Below are 25,052 nucleotides of genomic sequence, written 5' to 3' on the forward strand. Positions count from 1 at the left end.
TGGTCTCAAACTTCTGACTTCAAGTGATCCGCCCACCTGGCCTCCGAAAGTGCTGGGATTACAAGCATGAACCACTGGGCCCAGTCTCCTTATAATATTTTATATACATGTTTTATCACATCCCTTGGATTGAAGCTTCATGAGATTGGGGTCTCTTTAATAAATTATCTTTGTTTCTCCCTCAGTGCCTAGCATCAGAAGTAGTCAGTAAATATTTATTGAATTAATCAATACTTTCAGTTATAATACCAAAGCAGGGATTAGAAAATTTACTCATGTCTCTAGATTTTTTTTCTACCATATTCATTCTAATTTTTGTATATAGGTAAAATAAATCAGTAAATATAGCATATAAATAAATACATAAATTGATTAAACCATGTTTTAGGGCCTATGCTAGGTGTTAGAGATACAAAAATAAGCTATAAATTTAACCCTGCAAGAACATATGGTCTCCAGAGGGAGATATGCATACTAAATAAATAATTTCTATAAAGTGTGAGGTAAATAATTAAGTATGCATGATATATTTGTGTTCAGAGATGGGAGTCATTATGTCATGCACAAGGACACATTTGCACTTTTGATTGGGTCATGTTCTTCAGGAAGATGTACAAGAAAAGGCATTCTAGGCCAGAAGTATGTATATAAAGATATGCATACTTTATGTATTAATACACTCATTGTAAAAAGAATAAGAGTATGGAAGAGAATTGAATATTGCTAGAGTGTAATGGGTAAATAGTGGGAGTGACAAGATACAAAGAGGTAAGTGGGTCCAGAAAAACAATGAAGGGTTTTGGATGCCATTCTAAATAGTTTGGTCTGTGGGTCATGGGAATCTATTGAGAGTTTTAAACAGGGAAGTTAATACAGTTATACTTGACATTGTAGAGGAGTATCTCTAACAGTAGTATAGGGGATAGATTAGGGAAGGATATCAGTAAATAGCTATTGAAGAGCTGAACTACTGAATGCTGTGGAAATACAGGAAAGCAGAGATTCAAGGTATATTTACAAAATATAACGGGTAGGCCTTATTGCCTAGCTGGTCGTGATATGTAAGGGAAGAGTAGTCTATTCATAAAATTGAATTTGTTTTGGTTTTAATATTTATTGTATGCTTAATCTAAACTAATTTTAAAACAATTTTGAGCAGGAGAAAATAGAAATATAGGTTAGAGAAATTGATATTTGGCATTTTAAAAACTATCAGTGGGAAAGAATGTGGAAATTTTAGGATGAGTATTATATCTGCCTCTGGTATGTACCTGTAGGACTGCATGAGTGAGTATGATCATGTAGTAATAGAATGACCATCTCCATTGGTAAAAGCAAAAAACATTTTGTATCTTTTATGAGTATTTTAAGCTTGGTGAGAAATTTACACATTTTTCTTATAGATATTTGTGTAAAGAACTCAACTGTTATCACTTGCTTTTGCTATTGATACTCAAGATCCACGTTAATTTTGTTTAATGATCATGATGTTAGAAGCGATAATGGGTATAAAGAAAATACTTATCTAATTGAGGGAAATGCATTTTTTTAATAGATTTTTATGAAACCAGATTTTGCCTTGGATGATTCCTTAACTTTTAATTCAGTTTTACCATGGTCTCATTTTAATACTGCTGGTGGAAAAGGAAATCGTGATGCAGCTTCCTCAAAGTTGCTTCAAGAAAAGGTAATTTCTTTTTGACTTTTTCCATGTAGGAAACTATTCTAGTTAAGCGGTACTGTTTGCTTGGGTTCAGATTTAGTTATTTAGTAAGCTGTACTTTTAAATTCATTTTTGTTGTTACTGATAACTATAAGCCTCCCAATCTTAACTGATAAACTAACAGCATTTTGGTTCGATGGAACACAAGTTGTGCAGATGAACAAGGAAAAACTTACTATTTGAGTGCTTCTTACCTGAAAGAGCAGTTGATGGAATTTTAATTGAAAGGCTATATTAGCTAACACAATAAATTGCTTTGCATTTGTCCCAGATATTTTATTTACATACTGGCTAATTTTATTTATTTTTATTTTTATTTTTTTGAGACGGAGTCTTGCTCTGTTGCCCAGGCTGGAGTGCAGTGGCACGATCTCCACTCACTGCAACCTCCACCTCCTGGGTTCAAGCAATTCTCCTTCCTCATCCTCCCAAGTAGCTGGGACTACAGGTGCGTGCCACCATGCTTGGCTAATTTTTTGTATTTTTAGTAGAGATGGGGTTTCACCATGTTGGCCAGGCTGGTCTCCAACTCCTGACCTCATGATCTGCCCACCTTGGCCTCCCAAAGTGCTGAGATTACAGATGTGAGCCACCGTGCCCAGCCCCACATTGGCTAATTTTGTAAGAATGATTTAAAGCACAGAAAACCAATATTTTCCGAGGTACTGTTTTTCATTTTCACCTAGGGATGATTATTTTGAAACAAAAATATCTTAAAGAATACAATATTCCTATTGTTTTTGTAGCTTTGCAAAGCCTAGTCTTTTACATGTTACTAGTCAGCAGTTCTTTACGTTTTACAATGTCATAGTCCAGAAGTCAACACCTTGAAAGTCATTTAATATTTAGATCTTTAAATATAATTTACTTATCAAGAGTCTTCTAAAGACATTTGATCTCTGTTCTTTCTTAGCATTCAGTTTAGAGCTCGTCTAAAACTGAAGGTAGTTCTTAAAATGAGAAATAGTGATTTTGTTTTACTTTAGTGATATCCCCTGGCAATCTGAAAGCTTGTCTCAGGAAGACATCAATAATATCGGGTTCAGTCCTCATTAGGAACTGAAGAAAAGACTAGCTTGGGGAGGAGAGAAGAAGAAATGTGGGGAAGGAATCATGAGTATTCCTTTTCTCACAGTTGAAAACGAAAATGAGCTTTTTCCTTTGGCAACATTTTCACCTATAAAAGGGTTTTTCCATGCATAAGAACAAATTGATAAATCTGACGAAAACCATGGGTTTAGAGACACAGGCTTGCTCATGACACAGGCTTTCATATTCTAAGTATATGCCCTGAGAGAATAATACCTTAAAAAGAGAAAAACAGCAAAAGCCAGTAAAAGTCTCATCAATCTATACAGGTACTTTTAATACAGATAATTTAAAAATTATTTCCTTTATAGCATTTTAATAGGAAATAAACTATAAAAATGTTATGCCTTGAAAAGAGTAAATCAGTGGATTATTGAAAATTCAAAAAATCTTTGAGACTCAAATGCTTTTCTTATGCTGAATGTTTAAAATGACTAAAATAATGGAAATTTTTTTATTTGTAAATTGCAGAATCAGATTTGCTATATTTACATTCTGACTCCTTTTCGTTCTGCTCTGTTCTTAGAATAGGAATAGAAGACAGGATTCCAAGAGAGCACTTTCAAACTCCTTTTATGATGGACAACAGCTGGTTTATCATGTTCGCTTTTAAGAGCAAGGATGCTATAACTAGAATTAAAGAAATTTGTATTCTATTGTACTATGCAAAGTGCTGGTCTGCAGTAAAATAAGGAGTTTGCACTGGAATGCAAATCACTGCACTGCTTACTTCATTAAGAAAGTCTGAAAAAAATATAGTGTGCTTAATGATGTAGTTCATTTACTTTCTAGCAAAATTCTTTATTTTATTATGGCCCTGTTAAACAATCCACAGATTGGCAGCAGCATATAAATCACATTCTGGGTAGCACTGTCCTAAAGTTATCTATTCTCCATTTACTATTCTGGGAATTGTGTCTATGTTACCTTGCAATTTACCCTAGTACATTTGTGCCCATTTTGCTTTTTTAGTGAATAAATGAACAGCCATATTGAAGATGAAAGAGCAAAAGGGCATAAACTCAAGATTTAAACTGTGGAAAAATTTCTTGTTTGTAACCTATTTAGATATTGTAAGATTATTGAAGGAGCATTATTGAAGATATGAATGATACTCTGTGTTTCCTTAGGGAAACAGATTTGATGACCAAATAGTCTCTTCTAATCTTATGAGACCTAAATGTTGAAAGTTCATTAACCCTTTGAAACTGTGAATTATCCCAAGACATTCAGAGATAATGCCCGAAGTCTGAGCTGTGGGTTAAAAAAATCTCAAAGTAAAAAAATGGGTGAATAATGGAAAGATAATATAGCCAAAAAAGGCATATGCAGTTAGAAAGGAAGAAAAGGCAAAACAAGTTTTAGAAGTCCATATTTGAAATTTAGAAAGCATTTTAAATATATATTACCATAAGAATTAATCTTGGTAATGCTACTAATAAAATATATATGAGCTAATTGTTTAAGGTGTTTGTCAAACTTTTAAGAGGAAAATTCGTTGGAAATAAACTGAATTTTACAAATTGATAAAAGAATCACTTTTGAAATGTAAAATAAGCAGCCTGAAAAAAATCCAAATGAATTTTAGTACCTTATCTATAATTTGTGACTGAACCATCAGTCTATCTTGGATTATTCAGCATTTTGAGGCAGAATGGTATAATAGAAACAGCTTCAGTTTTTCAGTCAGAGATATACCAACATTTTAGTTTTGCTACTTAGTAACTACATGACTGTGTTTCCTCATCTGTAAAATGATAATAATAATACCTATATTTCAAGATTGTTAAAATTAGAAAAATTAGATGTGTATAAAATACCTGTGCCTAATCCATAGGAGGAGGTCAATAAATGGAAGGTGTAATCATCTATTTAGTCAGATAAATGATGTGTGATGATATTGGGGGCTAAGGAGATCATTCTCTTTCTCTCAGATCTTAGAACATCTGAAACTGGAAGTGTAATTTGAGATGTCTATGGGGTACTCTTTTAGAAAGCAGTTGGTGTTTGGAAGGTGGTAATGACAGGAACAGAGGAGGAAAGTAAATGACCTTGTACTCTTTTGTCTTACATTTATATCTTTGGGGTGTACCCTTTATCTTCCTTCCATTTTGTTGTGCCCAATTTCAAGGATCTCACAATCAAACAATTCACACAATGGAATTTAAAGTATATGTAGAAATCTTTTATCATTGTCATAAAGTATTTGGATAATCAAGGAAGGTATGCTCATAGTACTTCATATTTTTTTTCCTTCTCTTTTAAGCTGAGCCATTATCTGGATATTGTGGAAGTAAACATTGCTCACCAGATCTCTCTACGTTCAGAAGCATTTTTTCATGCAATGACCTCTCAACACGAGTTGCAGGACTACCTCAAGAAAACTTCCCAGGCTGTAAAAATGCTTCGAGATAAAATTGCACAGATTGATAAAGTAATGTGTGAAGGATCACTCCACATTTTAAGACTGGCACTTACCAGAAATAATTGTGTTAAAGTATACAATAAGCTGAAGTTAATGGCCACTGTACACCAGACTCAGCCTACAGTACAGGTGTTATTATCTACTTCTGAATTTGTTGGAGCATTGGACTTAATAGCAACAACACAAGAGGTTCTACAGCAGGAACTTCAGGGCATTCACAGTTTCCGGTATGTTCATTAAGTAAGCCACTAGAAATAATGTTAGAAATTTTTAAAGGATAAAATTTAGCATGTACTGTTAAAAGTGTGAATGTATTCAAAGTTAAATGGATATTTTTTCTTCCAGATTCATCATTTGTTTAATAATGTTATTCTGATATTGTAGTATTAGCAAAACAAAAACCATAAGGAATAATATTTTCAGAGACATTTGGATGGAGAAGCAAAATTAAAATTTCTAGGAGATGAGATAAATGCAAGGCCAGTCACAACATTAACATTTTGAAAATGTTGAAATAGCTTTGTGTCACAATGGTAGGTCAAGGTGGAGAGAATACCAGCATATTTAAAATTAAGTTTGTGTTGAAAGCCTTTAATAGATTTAAAATTGAATAATTATTAAAATTCATTTCTGATTTGCAGTCTGTTTATCAAATTGCAAAAGAAATCCACATGGTGATAGAAAAGACCCAATTTCTCCTGTTATTATTTTGAAAATACCTTAGGTTTTAAATATTTTATATGAAATCATTCCAAAGTGTTTATTTTATAGACTAATTGCAAGCCATCAAAATTTCGTTCCATTAAGCAGGCTTGCAGTATCCTTGTAGAAGTTCATATCTGCTGGGAAAACCATCCAAACCACGTACTAGTAAGTGACTATAAAGTTTTATGGAAGATGTGCTCTGTAACTTAATCCATTATGGAAAAGTTAGCTTCAAAATACATTTATTTTAATTGAATTATAAATCTTATTGACTGAAGATATGTAATTGGAATGTTTAGGATATATTTTTAAAGCTGAAACCAAATTTAATTAGATGAACAATTGATTGATTCATTCATTTAAGGTATGGCTGTTGAGCACCTATTACATGTCAAGTACCAGACAGAATGAATACTGGGAATATAGTCATGAATGAAGTAGAGATGTTCAGTGCTCTAAAAGTCTGTACAATTTATTTGGCATGGGGAAGGAAGCAGACAAATTACTGCATAGTTATGATATAGTGTAATACAGTGTGATGAATGGAAAGATTGCTGTGGAGCTCTGACCTTAGGGGTGGAACCTAATCCAGACTTGGATGGTTATAGAAAACGTTCTGAGTCACAAACCTCTTTGAGAATCCATTGAAAGCTACTGTTGGACCATCTTTCCACAAAAATATACCTGTACATAAAATTTTGCAATCAATTTTGGGTGATTCATGTTTTTTTGAAGTCTACTTTGAATTCCCCAGCATGGAACCCAGGGCAACTAAATTATTTTTAATTTTTCTTTCACCTTTGAAATTATAAGGATTTATCTTTGAATTTGTATGTCGTATGTATTTTTTCAATAAATGTCAATTTTGTCATTGCCTTAGAAAAATGGATTTCTATAATGACAGAAGCTGTGTTTTTAACTTATCACTTACTGTATAATATCATGAGTGTTGATGAATATTGGGAGCCAGTATCCCATAGATAGTACAGAGCTGAGAAATAGAATCAAGGGTTGAATGCCGCCTTGGCAAACACAAATTCTCAAACTGTTCTAATTTTTACCTCAAAGTTCATGCAGTTTACTTTTACTTTCCTTGACTCATAAGTTTATGGTCAATACTCATGAAAAGTAATTTTAAGAAGAGGGTTGGATATTTATTTATTCTCAGTAGTTTATGATTTATTGGGTTACAGAATAAAAATTTTATAATCTTGTATTTATTATGAGCTTAAGGAAGAGCTTACCTTTGTTTTCAACCTTACTTTTTTTGTTTGTACCTTAAGTCAAAGTATAAAATATTCTTCATTTAAAAATGTCTATTATTTATGTATGTATTTATTTCGAGACAGGGTTTTTATTCTGCTGCCCAGGCTAGAGTGCAGTGGTGCGCTCTTAGCTCACTGTAACCTCTGCCCCCACCCCCAGTCCCCTGCTACCCTGTTAACTCCCCACCCACCACCAGCTCAAGCCATTCTCTCACCTCAGCCTCCTGAGTAGATGGGATTAAAAACACACACCACCATGCCCAGCTAATTTTTATTTATTTATTTTTTATTTTTTTGAGATGGAGTCTAGCTCTGTCGCCCAGGCTGGAGTGCAGTGGCACGATCTCGGTTCGCTGCAACCTCCTCCTCCTGGGTTCAAGCGATTCTCCTGCCTCAGCTCCCGAGTAGCTGGGATTACAGGCGCCCGCCACTGTGCCCAGCTAATTTTTGTATTTTTAGTAGAGACAGGTTTTCACCATATTGGCCAGGCTGGTCTCGAACTCCTGACCGCCGGTGATCTGCCCATCTTGGCCTCCCAGAGTGCTGGGATTACAAGTGTGAGCTACCGCGCCTGGCCTGATTTTTATTTTTAGTAGAAACGGAGTCTTGCCGTGTTACCCAGGCTGGTCTCGAACTCCTGAGCTCACGCCATCTACCTTCCTCGGCTCCGCAGAGTGCTGTGATTACAGGCATTAGCCACCATGCTCGGCCAAAAATGTTTATGATTTTTAAAAAGACCTTCAGATGTTCTGATTTTCTACATTTTGCTCAATATCTTTCTATTTTTTTTTAGAACCACATGTGTAAAGAGTGTTATTTCTTCATGTAAAACGTTTCTGTAAAGTTTCCTATGAAATGTCAGTTCCAATATGTTTATAACTGTTTAAAAGTTTGGTATCAGAACTTGAGTCTCTGACTTCCAATAAACATATAGCAATTTATTTTCAAAAACAAAAATACTCTAAAAGAAAATGTTTTTATAGTCAAGGAAGAATGCTGAATCATACGTGAAGTAGTTTAAGACTTGTTATTATAACCCCATTCTTTTGTTTGTGTTTTGTTTTAAATTTGTGTCAAATCCTATATGATGATTTACTTTCTTGACTTTATCTTTCCTTTTGCTAAAGGTTGTTAAATATCAACATTAGTTACTTTCTTATATAGTTTCATAGATATTTTTAAGACCATTTAACTTTATTTAGAAGCATAAGAATTAGTTTTGGACACTTTATAGATTGATTTTTATCCAGTAAAATATGTATTAGAGATCTCTTATGGTAACATAAGCATTAGGTTATAAGCTGTTCTCCTTAGTTTATTAAAATAATTACACTCTCCCATTAGGAAATAAGAAATATTCTACTTGAATTTCACACGTTTTTGTCTTTTTTATATCAGAGTCCATATTTTAGTCATTTCGTGGGCCATATACTAAGCCATAGGGTCTTACTTGAAATAAGAAACCTTTAGTAGGACAAGCAAAGGACTCTTTTAAATTTATTTGTTAATAGTCTTTCCATTTTATGAATCTTAGTCCAAGTTTTGCTTTTGGCTATACTGTTCTTTGTATTGCTTTTTAAAAATGTTCTATTTAATATACATATGCAGTCTTGCCCTGTCACCCAGGCTGGAGTGCAATGGTGCGATCATAGCTCAACTATAGCCTTGAACTCCTAGGCTCAAGTGATCCTCCTGCCCTAGCCTCCTGGGTAGCTAAGACTGTAGGTCTGTGCCACCATGCCAGGCTAATTTTTAAATTTTTTTGTAGAGATAAGGTCTTGCTGTGTTGCCCAGACTGGTTCTATTGCTTTTAAAGGGAACTTTCATACCACAATTTTCCAGTAGTTAAATTACCACAAATGCAAATCTCTGTTTTCAAAAAGGAATTTTAATAGTTGTATTTGTCTGCCATTTTTCTGTGTACTATTAACTTAACATCACATTTTTTCTAGTCATTAGTAGCAAATAATGCTTACGTGTGTCTTCTTTGACTTTGAAATTATTTTTCATGTAAACTTTTTTGGTGACCTCTGAGCTCCCAGAACACCTTGTTTATATTCTCTAATGAAATTTTACAGTCTCCTACCATGTTTTGTCATGGTTTGTGTTTTTATTTTAAATCTTTCTATCAGGCTTTGAATTTAAATGTCTTGGACAAGAGCTATGTTGTACACATCTTAATATGTATTTGTGAAATCTGTGAATTATTCAGTATATTACCAAATGTATCTTGACACTTTATTCCACTCTTTTTTTTTCCTGTCTATAATCATTGTCCCTAATTTCCCATTTATAATCTATATGACTATAATTCTTAATCCTGGCTGCATAATAAAGTCTCCAGAAGAGCTTTTAAAAAAGTGTGCCACACCTCACCCAAGCCAATTAAGTCAGACTTTCTAGAGGTTAAGGCTTGAGCATCTGTATTTTTTTGAAAGCTCTCTGGGAGATTCTAATGTGCACCATAATTGAGAAGCCTGGTTTATAACTACTATTGGATACTCAACTTTTTCATGATTTGTAATTAAAGTGGTAGCATCTTCCTACATAAATTTGTTCTTTCTAAAATGAAATTTTCAACTAACACATCTTCCTGTCTCTATTCAAAGAGGTTTCTACTAATGGATTTGGGGGTATGATGTATCTGTATAAGTTCCAAGTTTGATTTCCCCTCTTCAGAACTTGAAGGGTAATTTTGACTCATTGCATAACTCATAATTATTATAATTCTTTTGTATATTTGTAGAATTTTTAAATTTAAAAAATTTTGAATGATTTTACTGCCTGAATTGTTGCAAAATTGGGCAATTTTTATTATTAGGACATAATTTTTTTTTTTTTTTTTTGAGATGGAGTCTCGCTGTGTTGCCCAGGCTGGAGTGCAGTGGTGCAGTCTTGGCTCACTGCAAGCTCCGCCTCCCAGATTCACGCCATTCTTCTGCCTCAGCCTCCTGAGTAGCTGGGACTACAGGTGCCCGCCACCACACCCGGCTAATTTTTTGTATTTTTAGTAGAGACAGGGTTTCACCGTGTTAGCCAGGATGGCCTCAATCTCCTGACCCCGTGATCCGCCCGCCTTGGCCTCCCAAAGTGCTGGGATTACAGGTGTGAGCCACCGTGCCCGGCCGGGATGTAAATATTTTTAACCATTACATGTGAAACGAAATTTTGCTATCTATTACCAATAAAAATGATAATCATTGAAACAATATATATCATTTATATACTAATTTAACTAAAAGTATTGCTGAGGCTAATGGCATTCAAATGCTTAAGCAGATGTAGTACATAAGTCTTGTGAGCCCAAGAATGCATTCGAATGTTGATATCTTGCAGGTTTTGATACAGAAAATCTTTAGTTACCTTGAAACTTAGTGCTGTGGTGTCGTTATTTGCTCTTACTGTAAAGCTTTGTGTAGAAACTCTTAGTTTTCATACTTGTCATTAACACTCTATTCCTACTACTTCATACCATGATTACTACCACCGCCATTCTACAACAGAGGACATATATTGAATACTTGAGTATTCTATACCAGATACTGTGCTAAGTATATTGACATCACCCACTCCCCAAAAAACTGTGAGATAGGGAATGTTACCCACACTTTACAGATAGGAAAACTGAGGTCATATAGCAAGTTAAGTAACAGTACAGTAGAGATTCAACTTGGGTCTCACTGGGCTTGAGAGCTATGCTTTTTAATATATTTGTTTGAGGATCTTATGGGGCCTCAAATAGATCACTCTGAACATCAATACTAATTTGATTGTACAAACTGTGGGCATTTGAGCTATAGGTTTGCTCAGCAGCCAGGAACTACCATATTAATGGATTTTGGTGTAAAAATTACTGCAGCTAGCTTGTTTTCTACTTGTAAGCCTTTTTTTGTTTTGTTTTGAAAGAAAAGATGCAAAACACTTAGTTTATTATAGATTCCAGTTTATTATGATTTCATTGATCAGTGGCCACTGTGAGATTCCATTTAAGGGATCTTTATTATTGGATGTATCAAAAGGTATTTAACATGTTATTTGACCTTAAATCTCCTATAATTTAGATTTTAAAATATTGTAGTAAGAAAACATCCACATTGTATGTTTTGTGATGAAGAAATCAGACTTCTTACTATTTGATGAAACTAGAATTACTACAGAGTTTATTGATATACAAGGTTTTCTGATAAGAACAGCACAGAGGTCACTGTATTGAACACACAGCTTAGTAGAAGGTCTGAATTAATGTGCAAATTGAGGCATATCTAAGTAGAAAGTATTGGGATTGTTTCAGTTTACTTAGCTGGATATATTTTTCAGAAAGTGATATTTTAGTTGTCATTTCAGTAGATTCACCACTCTAAATTACTGTATGTGATTATTAGGATACTTTTAAAACAAGGTGTTAGCAGATTTATCTTAAATATTTTTGTTAAGGTTAATAATAATGCATACATCATTATTATTGCATCTATTGTCAAAGTAGCCAAGAATATAAAAGAATAGATTGAGGATGAATAGGTGAAACTTGTAAAATATTATAGTTCTGAAAGTTGCATTTAAGGATTTGTGTAGACAAATTCTTGCATATATAAAATACCTGTGATTATAAAATAAGTACTGTTTGGTGTTAGTATTGAGGTTCTTTATTAAATTAATTATATAGCCTGTATTAGATAATTAAACTTTAAAATTACTTTAAGGATACATAAAAATGAAGCTACTCAAGTTATTTAAAATAATATCTAAGGTCAAATAGAACATTGCATTTAAGTTGTGCCGAAATGAGGGAAAGTTTTATTATTTTGATGCCCAAATATCAGTAGGTACAGTCATATGGACCTCCCACCATAATTCTTTATGGAGATTTGTTGAAGACTATTTATACTTGAGGTAACACATACCTGAGTGCTAACCTCTAGTCTGCATTAAAAAAGAATCAATGATCTTCATAAAAATAATTGAGAGCCAAGCAATATTAGGTCTAAATTTATATCCTACACTGTCACTGTTTTTTTTTAAACTTATACTCAAACATACACAACAATAAAGGAAATTATATGAAAAGAATTATAGGAAGCTAGATGAATTGTTTATCTAAGTTGTCAATGCAAAGCCAAGTTTGTTTTATCTGTATCCTGTATTATTTTGTAACAAACCCCGAACATTTTGTTTCATTCATAAATATTTCATTAGGTATCTTTGAAAGATAAGGATTTTTTAAAAATATAACTCTAATGTCATTTATATTTTCAAATATAGCTAGTCAGTGTTCAGATTTTCCTGTTAGTCTCAAAATTCTTTCTTATGGTGTGTTTATTGTAATCAGGGTCCAAATAATATCTATATATTGCAATTGGTTGATATGTCTCAATTGTTTTTTGATCCATAGTTATCCATTCTAATTTTCTTTCAAAATACTAATCGAAGAAACTGGGTTAGTGGTGTGTATTTCAGTCAAGAAGCATGCAAAGTCTCTCTTTTGATGATTAGCAGCCATTTAATAATTGTTGTCTAGATTTATCATTAATTGTGGACTACAAATTATGATACTCTAATTCTATCCCACTTTCTTTACTTATTCACTGGAATATTTCTATGAATTGATGTTTCCCTATAACAATTATTTGGTCACCCTTTGAAGGACAATTCTTACAAGATTAGACAGGATAAATGCTAGATTCTTTTCCTTTATTTAGCTGTTTTCAAAATAACGAATTGGAAATCTAGCATCCTCCAAAGATAACTGATGAATTTTTAAAGATATTATAAATACATGGATTTATATGCAAAGTGTTTTAAGTTCTTTCTTTTTAATTTTTATCAATGTTCAAATTGAATTATCATTTGTAGGAACCTCCTCAAGTTCATTCTTGAGTCTTTTTGACATGATTTCCTAAGTAGTTGACAGTTTTCTTACTTTGTGTTATGACAGGATGTTTATAGTATGCATTTCCTACCCCAGACCTGTAATCTGCCATTTGTCTAGGGAGTCCTACTTTCTTTTAGTAGGAAATAGTATTTAGAAATCCATATGGGTAGTAGGCATGTTCTTGCTACTGGATTGGCCATTATTTCTAGGCTTTTGTAGTGGACAGAACTGGGAAATAATTTTCTTTTTTAAGTGACTTTGATACATCTTAAGGAAAAGAAGAGGAAAAAGTCCTATATTGTTTGTATTAATAATATTGTTCTGAGACAATCTGTGTATGTTGTGGGATAAAACAAATGAGGAATTATGTTAGTGTCATTAGTAATCACAATTTTCAGCCTGATTAAAAGGAGACGCATATGTAAGATTGAAGAAGTAAAAACCATATAGTCTTGAATTTAAATGGAAGTATCAGTATGACCTCAGTTTTTCTCCTCCACAACCCCTACCATAAGTCGCCATTTAAAAGTTTTAGTTTGTATCTATCTTTCCATCCATCTGTCTGTCTCTCATCTTAGATAAGCGTTAGCGCACTGTACATACTGTTCTCCACCTTGCTGTTTTTACCTTACAATATACTCTGGATATTGTACATGCGCTACGGCATGCATTCTCAATGGGAGATACTACCGCAAGAGGGCAAACGTTGGCTCTTGAAAGGTGAAAAAAAATCTTGAATATAACAGTGGTTTTTGACCCTTCAAAGGGCCATAGTACATAAACAGATATATAATACATTTGTGGCATTAAAGTTTCCTAGGGGTGGCTGGATACCGTGGCTCATGCTTATAATTCTAGCACTTTGGGAGGCCAAGGCGGGTGGACCACTTGAGGTCAGGAGCTCGAAACCAGCCTGGCCAATATGGTGAAACCCTGTCTTTTACTAAAAACACAAAAATTAGCTGGGTGTGGTGGTGCATACCTGTATTCCTAGCTACTTGGGAGGCTGAGGCACGAGAATTGCTTGAACCTGGGAGGTGGAGGTTGCAGTGAGCTGAGATTGCACCACTATACTCCAGCCTAGGCAACAGAGGGAGACTCTGTCTAAAAAAAAAAAAAAAAAAAAAAAAAATTAAAAATTTCATGGGGTTGTGTGTGTGTGAGATTAGAAAAGGCTTCTAGAGGGGAAATAATGAAAAAAAAACTGCTCTATAGCTGTATGTATAGGTATTTATCAATTCTTTTAAAAGTGAGTAATATCTATTTAAAATAAATGCATTGTGATTTATTTATTCAACCATTCTCCATTGGTCAGCATTTGGGTTGTTTCTATTCTGTTACAGTTACCAACAGTAGGGCAGTTAATGTATGTTCTTTGGTATTTTTGCTCATGCATCTTTGAGACAGATTCTAAGAAGTGAGATTCCTAGGTCAAAATTCCTCTGTGATTTTGCTAGATACTGCCAAATTCCTCTTGTGCCAATGTTTTAGTTTGTACTGGTGGAAATATTCTAAATTAGTCTACTGTAAGATATTGATGCCATTTATGAGAACGTTTTTAGTCTATTAACTATAAGAAATATACTTTCCTGTTGTAAGATGCAAACTTATATGTTATTTCACTTATCAGATTTGTTTCGTAATTATCACTACTCCTACTTAACATATGTTGTTTATAAAACAAGAATAATGCATCTACCCAAAAGGTCAAACGGTTTTAACTAATTTTTTGAAAATTGTGTTATATCTCATCTTTCTTAGTAAATATAGTTGCCAATATTAAGGATTTGTTTTTCAAGTAAATGTAGTGTGGATATATTTTAAATGTTTTTTAAATTTTAATGTAATATAAAATTTAAATGTTTTAAAACTGCCCCTCAAAATAGAGCTTAAAACATTTTTTTCCTTGAGATATAAACATATTTTCCATTGGACTCTTTCACTTAAGTTTTGAAATTCTTTGGACCAACTAGGTTATCTAGGCTTCTTTAGCTCATTGCTTTTACACAGCTATTTGAAAGTATGGCAGAATTCCCTTCGTATATGAAAGTACTTCATCCTTACATTTTTCAGTCTTGTGTTTCAATGACTTTCAGTTTAATGACTTAAGGGATGTTGCACAGTAACTCAAACTGATTATAAGAAAGATTGAATTGAGTCCATCTGTACATACAGTCCTTCAGATATTTATTTGCACCCAGAACAGGGCCTAGCGCAGGGTAGGCACAAATGTTTGTTGAATAAATGAATGACTAGGGAGCTACCACCATTGATATTCAGTAAATAGTTAATAAGGAAAGGACTTAGAATGTCAATATTTTGTCTGTGGAAAACAATCATAAATATACCCAGTAACCAGGTTTTCTAGAACACATTTATTTGGAGGCTAAAGGTACACCTTTGACCTTGAACAACATGGGTTTGAACTTGTGGGTCCATTTATACACAGATTTTTTTTCAGTAAATATATTGGAAAAGTTTTTGGAGATTTGTGAAAGTTTGAAAAAACTTACCACATAGCCTAGAAATATATATGCCATGAATGCATAAAATATATGTAGGTACTAGTCTATTTTATCATTTACTACCATAAAATATACACAGCACTATTTAAAAAGTTAAAATTTATCAAAAGTTGCACACAGACTGTATATGGCCCCACTCATGCAGTATTAAATCATAACTGCAGAAAACTAACTGTGGTACATATTGTACCACTGTAATAATTTCATAACCACCTCCTGTTGCTACTGTGGTGAGCTGAAGTGATGCTAGTCATCTATGTTTGAGCAGTTCCTCTCTCCAGTAAATTGAGTATCACAGTAAAAGGTGATCTCTTATAGTTTTTGCATGGTTTTTATTGTCTTTAATACATACTATACACCTTAAATAACACCATGGGACCCATACTGAGTTCACTGGTGATGCTGGAAGTACTCCCAAGAAGCAGAGAGAAGTCATAACATTTACAGTAAAAAGTTTAATTCCTTGATGTGTATAGTAGATTGAGGTCTGCAGTTGTGGTTGCCCATGACTGTAAAAAAAAAAAAAAAAAAAAGGAAATTTGTGAAGTCCTCACTCCAGCTACAACAGCATTTACAAAAACCTTTTCTTTTTGCAAGTACCTTTTTATCCATTATTGAAAATGCAGATTTTATGCAGGTGCAGGCTTACTATGAGAAAGGCATACCTATAGACTCTAATATTACTTGAGAAAAAGCTAAGATATCAAGTGGTAATTTAAAGCAAAAGGAAAGTGAAGGATCTAAAGCTGGAGAACTTAATGCCAGCAAAGGATGGTTTGATAATTTTAGAGGTTTGGCTTAAAAAAATGTCATGATAATAGGAGAAGCAGCTTCTGCTGACAAAGAGGCAGCAAATGAGTTCCTGGATACCATTTAGAAAATAATGGAGGAGAAAGAATATCTACCTGAAAGGTTTTAATGCAGACAAAAGTGCCCTACTCTGGGTGAAAAAAAAGCCACAAAGAACATTTATTAGCAAGGAAGAGAAAGTGAGCACCAGGATTTAAGACAGGAAGGGATAGGCTATCTCTTACTGTTTTGTGCAAATGAAGTCAGGTTTCTGATCAGGATTGCCCTTATCTATAAAGCTGCTAACCCACAAGCTTCAAAGGGAGAAGATAAATAACAGCTGCGAGTCTTCTGCTTATACAACAAAAGACCTGGATGAGAACCCTTTTTCTGGATTGGTGCCATTAATGCTTTGTCTCTGAAGTCAGGAAGTACCTTGCCAATAAGAGACTGCCTTTTAAAGTACTTTTGGTGTTGAACAATGCCCCTCTCCACCCAGAACCCCATGAATTCAGCACCAGAGGCATTAAAATGATCTCCTTGCCCCAAACACAACATCTCTAATCTAGCTTCTAGATCAGAGAGTCATAAGTACCTTTACAGCTCATTACACACACTACTCTATGGAAAGGATTATCAGTGCTATGGAAGAGAACCCCGATAGAACATCACAAAAGTCTGGAAGGATTACACCATTGAAGATGCCGTCATTGTTATAGAAAAAGTTGTGAAGACCATAAAGCCCGAAACAATAAATTCCTGTTAGAGAAAACTGTGTGCAGATGCTGTGAGACAATCAAGGAAATCATGAAAGAGATTGTGGATGTGACAAGGGTGAGGAATGAAGGATTTCAAGATAAGAATCTTGGAGAAATTCAACAGCTAATAGGTACCACAACAGAGGAATTAACAGAAGATGACTTGACGGAGATGAGTGTTCTCAAACCAATGCCAGACAATGAGGAAAAAGAGATAGAAGCAGCAGTGCCAGAAAACAAGATGACATTAGACAATCTGGCAGCAGAGTTCCCATTATTCAAGACTGCCTTTGACTTCTTTTATGACAGGGACTCTTCTATGGGCACTGAAACTAAAGCAAATGGTGGAAGAGGGATTGGTACCATATAGAAACAAACATTTTTAGAGAAATGCAAAAGTCAAGTCAGAAATTACAGTGCATTTCGGTAAAGTTATACTGAGTGTGCCTGCCTCTTCTGCCTCCACTTCCACCTCCTCTGCCACCCTTAAGATAGCAAGACCAACCTCTCCTCTCCCTCCTCCTCCTCAGCCTACTCAATGTGAAGATAACCTTTATGATGATCTGATTTCCAGTTAATCAATAGTCAATGTATTTTCTTTTCCATAGGATTTTCTTAGTACCATATTTTCTCTAGCTTTATTGTAAGAATATAGTATATGGTACACATAATATAGAAAAGAATGTGTTCATTGACTTTATGTTATTGGTAAGGCTTCTGGTCAACATAAGCTATTAGTAGTTAAATTTTTGGGGAGTCAAAAGTTATACACAGATTTCTGATTGCACTGGTGTTTGGTGCCTCTAACCCCCATGTTGTTCAAGGGTCAACTGTAAAGAGAAAAATGGAATTTAGAAGATGAAATGTTTGCAGTTATTTTGGTAAGTTAAAGGACTTCATTTTTTGAAAACATTGCATTATTGCACAGGTACTGTCAACTGAAAAAGTTTTACCTACTAGTTCCCTTGATTGTGGAGCGAATTTGTAGTTTTTAGTGAATATAAATATAACATTTTTCTCTTCCTTTTTAGGCATTTGGGATCACAGCTTTGTGAATTAGAAAAACTGATAGATAAAATGATGATTGCAGAATTTTCTACTTATTCTCACAGTGACTTAAATAGACCACTGGAAGATGACTGTCAAGTTTTAGAAGAGGTATGTGTTTTAACTGTGGAATGAAGTTGATGCCATTGCTTAACAGTCTTGGCTTAGAACACATTTTTCTCAGATTATAGGAATCAAAATTATCTTAAATTTCAAGGGCTATCAGACCTATGAAGTCCTTCACTAGCTATGTGAATTTAGCAAGCACCATGATTGTTCACTATCCTATGGAATTAGAGAATAAAATAATTGTATAGCTTAATTAGAAATTAGAGTTAAAATGAGCTTACAAACCAAGTTAAAAATACAGATATAGGATGAATTAATTTATATTCTGTGTTTATGTGTGCGAGTGCTGGAGCTTGTCTTTTATAAAAAGTGATCATAGTTGGGTGCATTGGCTCCATGCCTGTAATCCCAGCAGTTTGAGAGGCTGAGGTGGGAAGATTGCTTGAGCCCAGGAGTTTGAGACCAGCCTTGGCAACATAGGGAGACTCCATCTCTACGAAAAATAAAAAAATTAACTGGGTGTAGTGGTGCATGCACACCTGTAGTCCCAGCTACTTGGGTGGCTAAGGCGAGAGGATCACTTGAGTCCAGGAGTTTGAGGCTGTGAGCCATTATCGTGACATAGCAAGACCCTGTCTCAAAAAAAAAAAAAACTAAAACCGAAAAAGTGATCATTATCATATGGTAATTACCCGTCATTCAAATTTACTGAGTACCTATTATGAACATGTTTTTTATATATGTATATACAAATACATAATATCCAGGCTTCACTTAGCTGGTAACTTCTCAGTGTTAATCACTGACAACAACTAGTAAAAAATCCCAGAAACCCTGATAACTGCCTAAGTAAAGAAACTTTTGTAGATGTTAGCAGTTGACTTCCCACTGTGAGAGTCTAGGTCATTATTTCAGTTTTCTAGACTATGCGTTACAAAGCATGGGTGAGGTGCAGTGGGTCAGGCCTATAATCCAAGCACTTTAGGAGGCTGAAGCTAGAGGATCGTTTGAGCCCAGAAATTTGAGACCAGCCTGGGCAACACAGTGAGTCTACAAAACAAATTTAAAAATTAGCCAGGTGTGGTGGTGCATGCCTCTAGTCCCAGCTACTCGGGAGGCTGAGGTGGGAGGATCACTTGATCCTGGGAGATCAAGGCTGCAGTGAGCTGTAATCACCTCACTACACTCCAGCCTTGGCAACAGAGTGGAACTCTGTCTCAAAACAAAGAAGCAAAAACCAAAAAAAACCCACAGGGCCCATGGAGTATTTATTGGTCATCAGGGTGTGAGAAGGATATTTTTTACTTGTTGAAACTAGAACAAAAAATACCCTTGTATTGTTTTGCCCGAAAACCAGCTTCATTGGTTCACTGTGGTGGGGTAGGATTTATCTGTTTTACAGCACTGACTCCAAAAATCTCATGATAAGGTTGCTGTGGGAGGGGTTTTCAGGCTGCTAGAAAATACTTTGTGCAGGATAGAGATCTGAGGATCAAACAGAACTCTTGATGCTGAATATTTCTACCTCTAAGTAAAATTACTTCATATTTAAAATGTCAAGTTACATACTTTTATTTTATTTTAACAGGAAAGACTAATATCTCTTGTATTTGGACTTTTAAAACAAAGAAAGCTTAATTTTTTAGAAATCTATGGTGAAAAAATGATTATTACAGCAAAGAATATCATTAAACAGGTAATTATGCATTTTTATTTGATATATTTTGGTCTGGAACCTTTGTGAAGTTTATTTTTATGTTATCCTAGTAATAATATATATAGTGTAATAGTAATATAGCTCATTTATGTAAAAACCGAAAATTTAGAAAAATGAAAGTAAAACATAGCCCTACCAGCCAAAAGATTATTGCTATAGGAATATTTCCATGTGTAGACTGATTTTCTTATGTTGTCATTATGTGTATATGATTGTATACATGTATTTCAGTTACAATCATAAGCAGTTTCTCATATTATTATAAAAGCTTTCAGAAACATCATTTTTAATGATTGTGTAAAGTCCCATTAACATTATGTTAAATCTACTTAACTTTTCCTCTGTGTTGAATATTTAGGTTGTTTTTAATTTAATACAATAAATAGCACTGTGACAGACATCTGTGGTATAAAGTTATTTTGTTTGTTTTTCGTGCTTAAGAATGTTTGTTCTTAGACTGATTCCTAGAAGTATTGGTTAGAGAGTGAAAAGTATTTTTAAGTTATTTGATGTATAGAATTTAATTCCTATTTTAAAAGATTTGCCAATTTATACTCCCATCAGCAGTAGACAAATGTTCATTTCCTTTTTATCCTAATCTCTAAGAAATTATAAACTAGAATCCATGCGTTTTTCAGTATTCCCTGATCTTTGTTTTGACTTTTTTTAGTCAGATAAATCTTATCCACTGAACTTCAGTTTTTTAATATATGAAAAAGATAATATGATTTTAAAGGTATTTATTAGGCTTAATTGATTATTATCATTAGGTTGAATGTACATATATGAGTTTTTAAAGTTTAAGTTTAAAAGTTAAATAAGCAAAAAAATTATAATCATCCCCTCTTTCAAGCACTGATTAGAACACTATTTTTAAATTGGTACAACCACTTTGAAAAATTGTTGGCAATATATAGTAATGCCAAATTTGCATACATGTTGTGACCCAGCATTTCTATTCCTAGGTATGCACCCAACAGAAATATGTATATAAGTTCACCAAAACACAGCAGAAGAATGTTCCTGGCAGTACTATTTGTAATTTTAAAAACTGGAAACAGCCCAAATTCCATCACCAGTAGAAAGGATAAATAGAATTTTGATGTATTTGTACAGTGGAATACTATACATTAATGAGAATGAATAGATTACACAGAATAACAAATGAATATTATACACATAATGTGGAGCCAAAGAAACCAGACACAGAAAAGTATACATTGTATGATTCCACTTATGTAAAACTCAAATGCAGGCAAAATAATTCTTTGGTTTAAAAATCAAGATAATAGTATATTTTGGGAGGAAGTAGTAACTGGTAGGGGAATAGGGGAGGAGCTCTGGGTATTAGCAAGGTTGTTTCATGAGCTGAGTTCTAATTACACAGATGTACTCCATTTGTACAAAAATATTGAGCTGTAAACATAATTTGTACAATTTTCTGTATATATATTTTAAGCAATTTCTAAAAACTGATATGTTTCAATTCCCAGACTTCAAATCTAAGCATTTATTTTTTAATTTTAAACTGTTGCATGTATCACAAGGAAATGTAACTTCTAATACTAATTTCTTTTGGGATTTTAATATGGGGCTTACACGTTGTTCCTAAGTATTATAGTTCTGCTTTTCTGGTGTAGGATTTTGAACAGTTTTGAATATTAGGTGATTTTAATTATTACAATTCAAACATACTCTGAAATAATTATTTAATTGGCTAATTGTAATCAGCTTTTCAAACACTGTGAGAGATACATAAGAGATAAAAATCTGGTAAAATAATTATTGTAGCCAGTAAGAGCCTTTAAATTTTTTTTTTATCTTAAGTTCAGGGGTTCATGTGCAGGTTTATTATGTAAGTAAACATGTGACATGAGTTTTTTTGGTATAGATTATATCATCACCCAGGTATTAAGCCTAGTACTCATTAGTTATTTTTCTGGTCCTTTCTCTCCTCCCACCCTCCACTTTCCAATAGTCTCCACTGTGTGGTGTTCCCCTCTATGTGTCTGTGTGTTCTCATCGTTTAGCTCCCACTTACAAGTGAGAACATGCAGTATTTGGTTTTCAGTTTCTGTGTTAGTTTGCTAAGGATAATGAGCTCCAGCTCCATCCATGTTCCTGCAAAGGACATAACCTCATTGTTTTTTTATGGCTGCATAGTATTCCGTGGTGTACGTGTACCACATTTTCTTTATCCAGTCTATCATTGATGGGCATTTAGGTTGATTCCATGTATTTGCTATTGTGAATAGTGCTACAGTGGACATACGTGTGCATGTGTCTTTAATAATAGAACAATTTTTATTCCTCTGGGTATGTAACCAGTAATGGGATTGCTGGATTGAATGGTATTTCTCTCTTTAGGTCTTTGAGGAATCGCTACACTGTCTTCCACAATGGTTGAACTAATTTACACTCCCATCAGCAGTGTATAAGTGTTCCCTTTTCTCTACAACCTTGCCAGCACCTGTTATTGTTGACTTTTTAGTAATAGCCATTCTTACTTGTGTGAGATGGTATCTCATTGTGGTTTTGATTTGCATTTCTCTAATGATCAGTTATGTTGGCCACATGTATGTCCTCTTTTGAAAAGTGTCTGTTCATATAGTAAGGGCCTTTTTAATGTACAAATGGAACATGGAATACTTAGGATTTGAAAGACAATTAATCAAATTGTTTTTGTTTTTTCTTAAATTTTGCAGTGTGTGATTAATAAAGTTTCACAAACAGAAGAAATAGACACAGATGTTGTTGTGAAGTAAGTATAAATATATAGGTTGGTGGTTATCAGTCAGAGAAAAGATGATAGATGTAAATTAGAATAATTCGAAGTAGATTTCGTTAAGGAATTATTTACTAAGGTGTGAGCAGGGTGTAGGAAAATCACAAGTGACAGTGCGGAACGAAGACAGTGCTTAACAGAATTGAGGAGAAAGGTAGTTGAAAAAAAGCCGTGACCTTGAGTAGAGGGAAGCAGTCACCCTGAGGCAACCCTTGAGAGAGACAGGAGAAATAGGTACCTTTACTAGAGAGCTAGAGGAGTAGGTACCTTTACTCCTTCCAGTTTTTGTAAAGGCTCCTCAGTGGCCAGGCCCACATGTTAGCTTCCCAGAGCAGAGAGCAGGATGGACAGGGACAGAACATAGATATGGAGAGGTAAAATTGGAGATAATTCATTACAGGGGCATAGCAAGCATTATGTTTAAATTTGTAGCTATGTAATTAAAATCAACTTTTAATTGGCTTTGAGAAGTTTGAGTTAATGATTTTGAATTGCCCATGTTTGTATTTTTTTTTTTGTTTTCACCCTAGAAATTCCTATTCTTGGCCAGGCGCATTGACTCACACCTGTAATCCCAGCACTTTGGGAGGCCAAGGTGGGAGAATCGCTTGAGCCCAAGAGTTCGAGACCACCCTGGGCAATAAAGTGAGACCCCATCTCTACCAAAAATAAACATTAAAAAAATAAGTTGTGCATGGTGGCACATGCCTGTAGTCCTAGCTACTCAGGAGGCTAAGGTAGGAGGATGGATTGAGCCTGGGAGGTCCAGGCTTCAGTGAGCCATGATTGTGCCACTGCATTCCAGCCTGCGCAACGAAGTAAGAGCCTGTCTCAAAAAAAAAAAAAAAAAAAGAAAGAAAGAAAAGAAAAATTCCTATTCTATTATTTTAAGAAGAATAGTGATAATATTTTATGACTGAATTTCTTGTTCATATGGATATTTAAATGTTTTTAGCTGGCTTAGATATGAATAGCAATATGTACAACTGTGAAACTTTCTTGGGCCAAACTCACAGAATGGAGTATTAATTTCCACACTATTATCTAGGGAAAACTCAATTTCAGAATTAGTTGAAGCAAACTATAATAATCAGAGAATTGTTAGTGGTTGGAAAACATAAGTCATTGGGACACTATTAGAAGCTCCATGGATGTGGAGAGTCAGTTTTTCTTCTTCCCTAGGGAATTTTCTCCATAGAAGTAGAGAACTTCCTGTATATCAAGTGTTGTAGTATCTTTTTAGAATAAACTCTTAACTGAAGCTGCGTTTATTAAAAATTTAGAGTAATAAGTCATTTTGGTACTATAAAATATCTTTAGGGAATGAATTTGTACTACTTTTTTTCGCCTTGAAATTAATGATTTCTGTCAACTATCAAAATAATAATGGCTGCTGCTTACATGGTACTTTTAAAAATGTGTCATGAATTGTTCTAAGTATTTTTTATTAACTCATATAATATTTACAACAACCATATAAGGTAGGTTCTGTCAGTTTCCTCATGTTAGATGAGAAAATTGGAGCGTGGAGGGGTTAAGTTCACTTGCCAGAGCCACATAGCTAGCAATTCCAATAAGCTGCTGCTATTTTAAACCAAGGCATTGTGTTGTGGTTCCAGGGCTCTTAACTCATGCCATATTACTTCTCATATGGTATTTTTAAAGTTGTAGTTAGAAAAGCAGATTATTAAATTTTGGGGAGAGATGTATGTTTCCATTTTTATTCCAGAGTATATCTTCACACTTATTTCTCTATGGTTTATTCATTCAATGATCATAAAGCTTGTTCATATGAAATTGATATATGATATAGTTAACTTACCAGTCTTAAAAATATTTAAATAAGCCATAACTCTTTGGTAATTTACCTCTTCAACATTTTAGTTAGGTGTCTAAATGAAATTGCATTTTATCACTAGATAGTAGTCTCATTTCTTCCAGTTTGTAGATGTTATATTGATTGGCCCAGAGACAATCATTATTTTTGTTTGAATTATTTTTTTCTAGGCTTGCAGATCAGATGAGAATGTTGAATTTTCCCCAGTGGTTTGATCTGCTCAAGGATATTTTCTCTAAGTTTACAATTTTCCTACAGAGAGTGAAGGTAAGCTTATAATAAATTAGTTTGTCCAGAATATCCCTAAAATTAAGTCAGCTTTCTAGATACATAATATGTAAATAAAGACTCAAACTAGAATAAAACACAGTTTCTTTGTTTTTGTAATTTTTCTAAAGAGGCTTGTTTTTAAATAAAAATTTAGGTACCTCAGAGTTTGACAGTTTTAA

The 25,052-nt window shown here is 34.0% G+C and overlaps 1 protein-coding gene across 9 annotated transcripts in view; it reads left to right on the top strand.

Moving 5' to 3' along the window:
- VPS54 (VPS54 subunit of GARP complex) overlaps window positions 1-25,052 on the top strand; it is a 127,187-nt gene that overhangs the window by 51,878 nt on the left and 50,257 nt on the right. For all 9 annotated transcript variants that reach the window (XR_010149485.1, XR_010149486.1, XM_001165146.8 and 6 more), the window contains 6 exons: window positions 1,556-1,687; window positions 5,079-5,464; window positions 18,180-18,306; window positions 19,853-19,960; window positions 22,687-22,742; window positions 24,774-24,870. Coding sequence is in view for 7 of the 9 variants with exons in the window: in XM_001165146.8 (XP_001165146.3) it covers window positions 1,556-1,687; window positions 5,079-5,464; window positions 18,180-18,306; window positions 19,853-19,960; window positions 22,687-22,742; window positions 24,774-24,870 (906 nt within the window). In the remaining 2 variants the exon portion in view is untranslated. The remainder of the gene's footprint in view (window positions 1-1,555; window positions 1,688-5,078; window positions 5,465-18,179; window positions 18,307-19,852; window positions 19,961-22,686; window positions 22,743-24,773; window positions 24,871-25,052) is intronic.

This window comes from Pan troglodytes, chromosome 12 (assembly GCF_028858775.2).
Source record: "Pan troglodytes isolate AG18354 chromosome 12, NHGRI_mPanTro3-v2.0_pri, whole genome shotgun sequence".
In the NCBI taxonomy this organism is placed as follows: Eukaryota; Metazoa; Chordata; class Mammalia; order Primates; family Hominidae; genus Pan; species Pan troglodytes.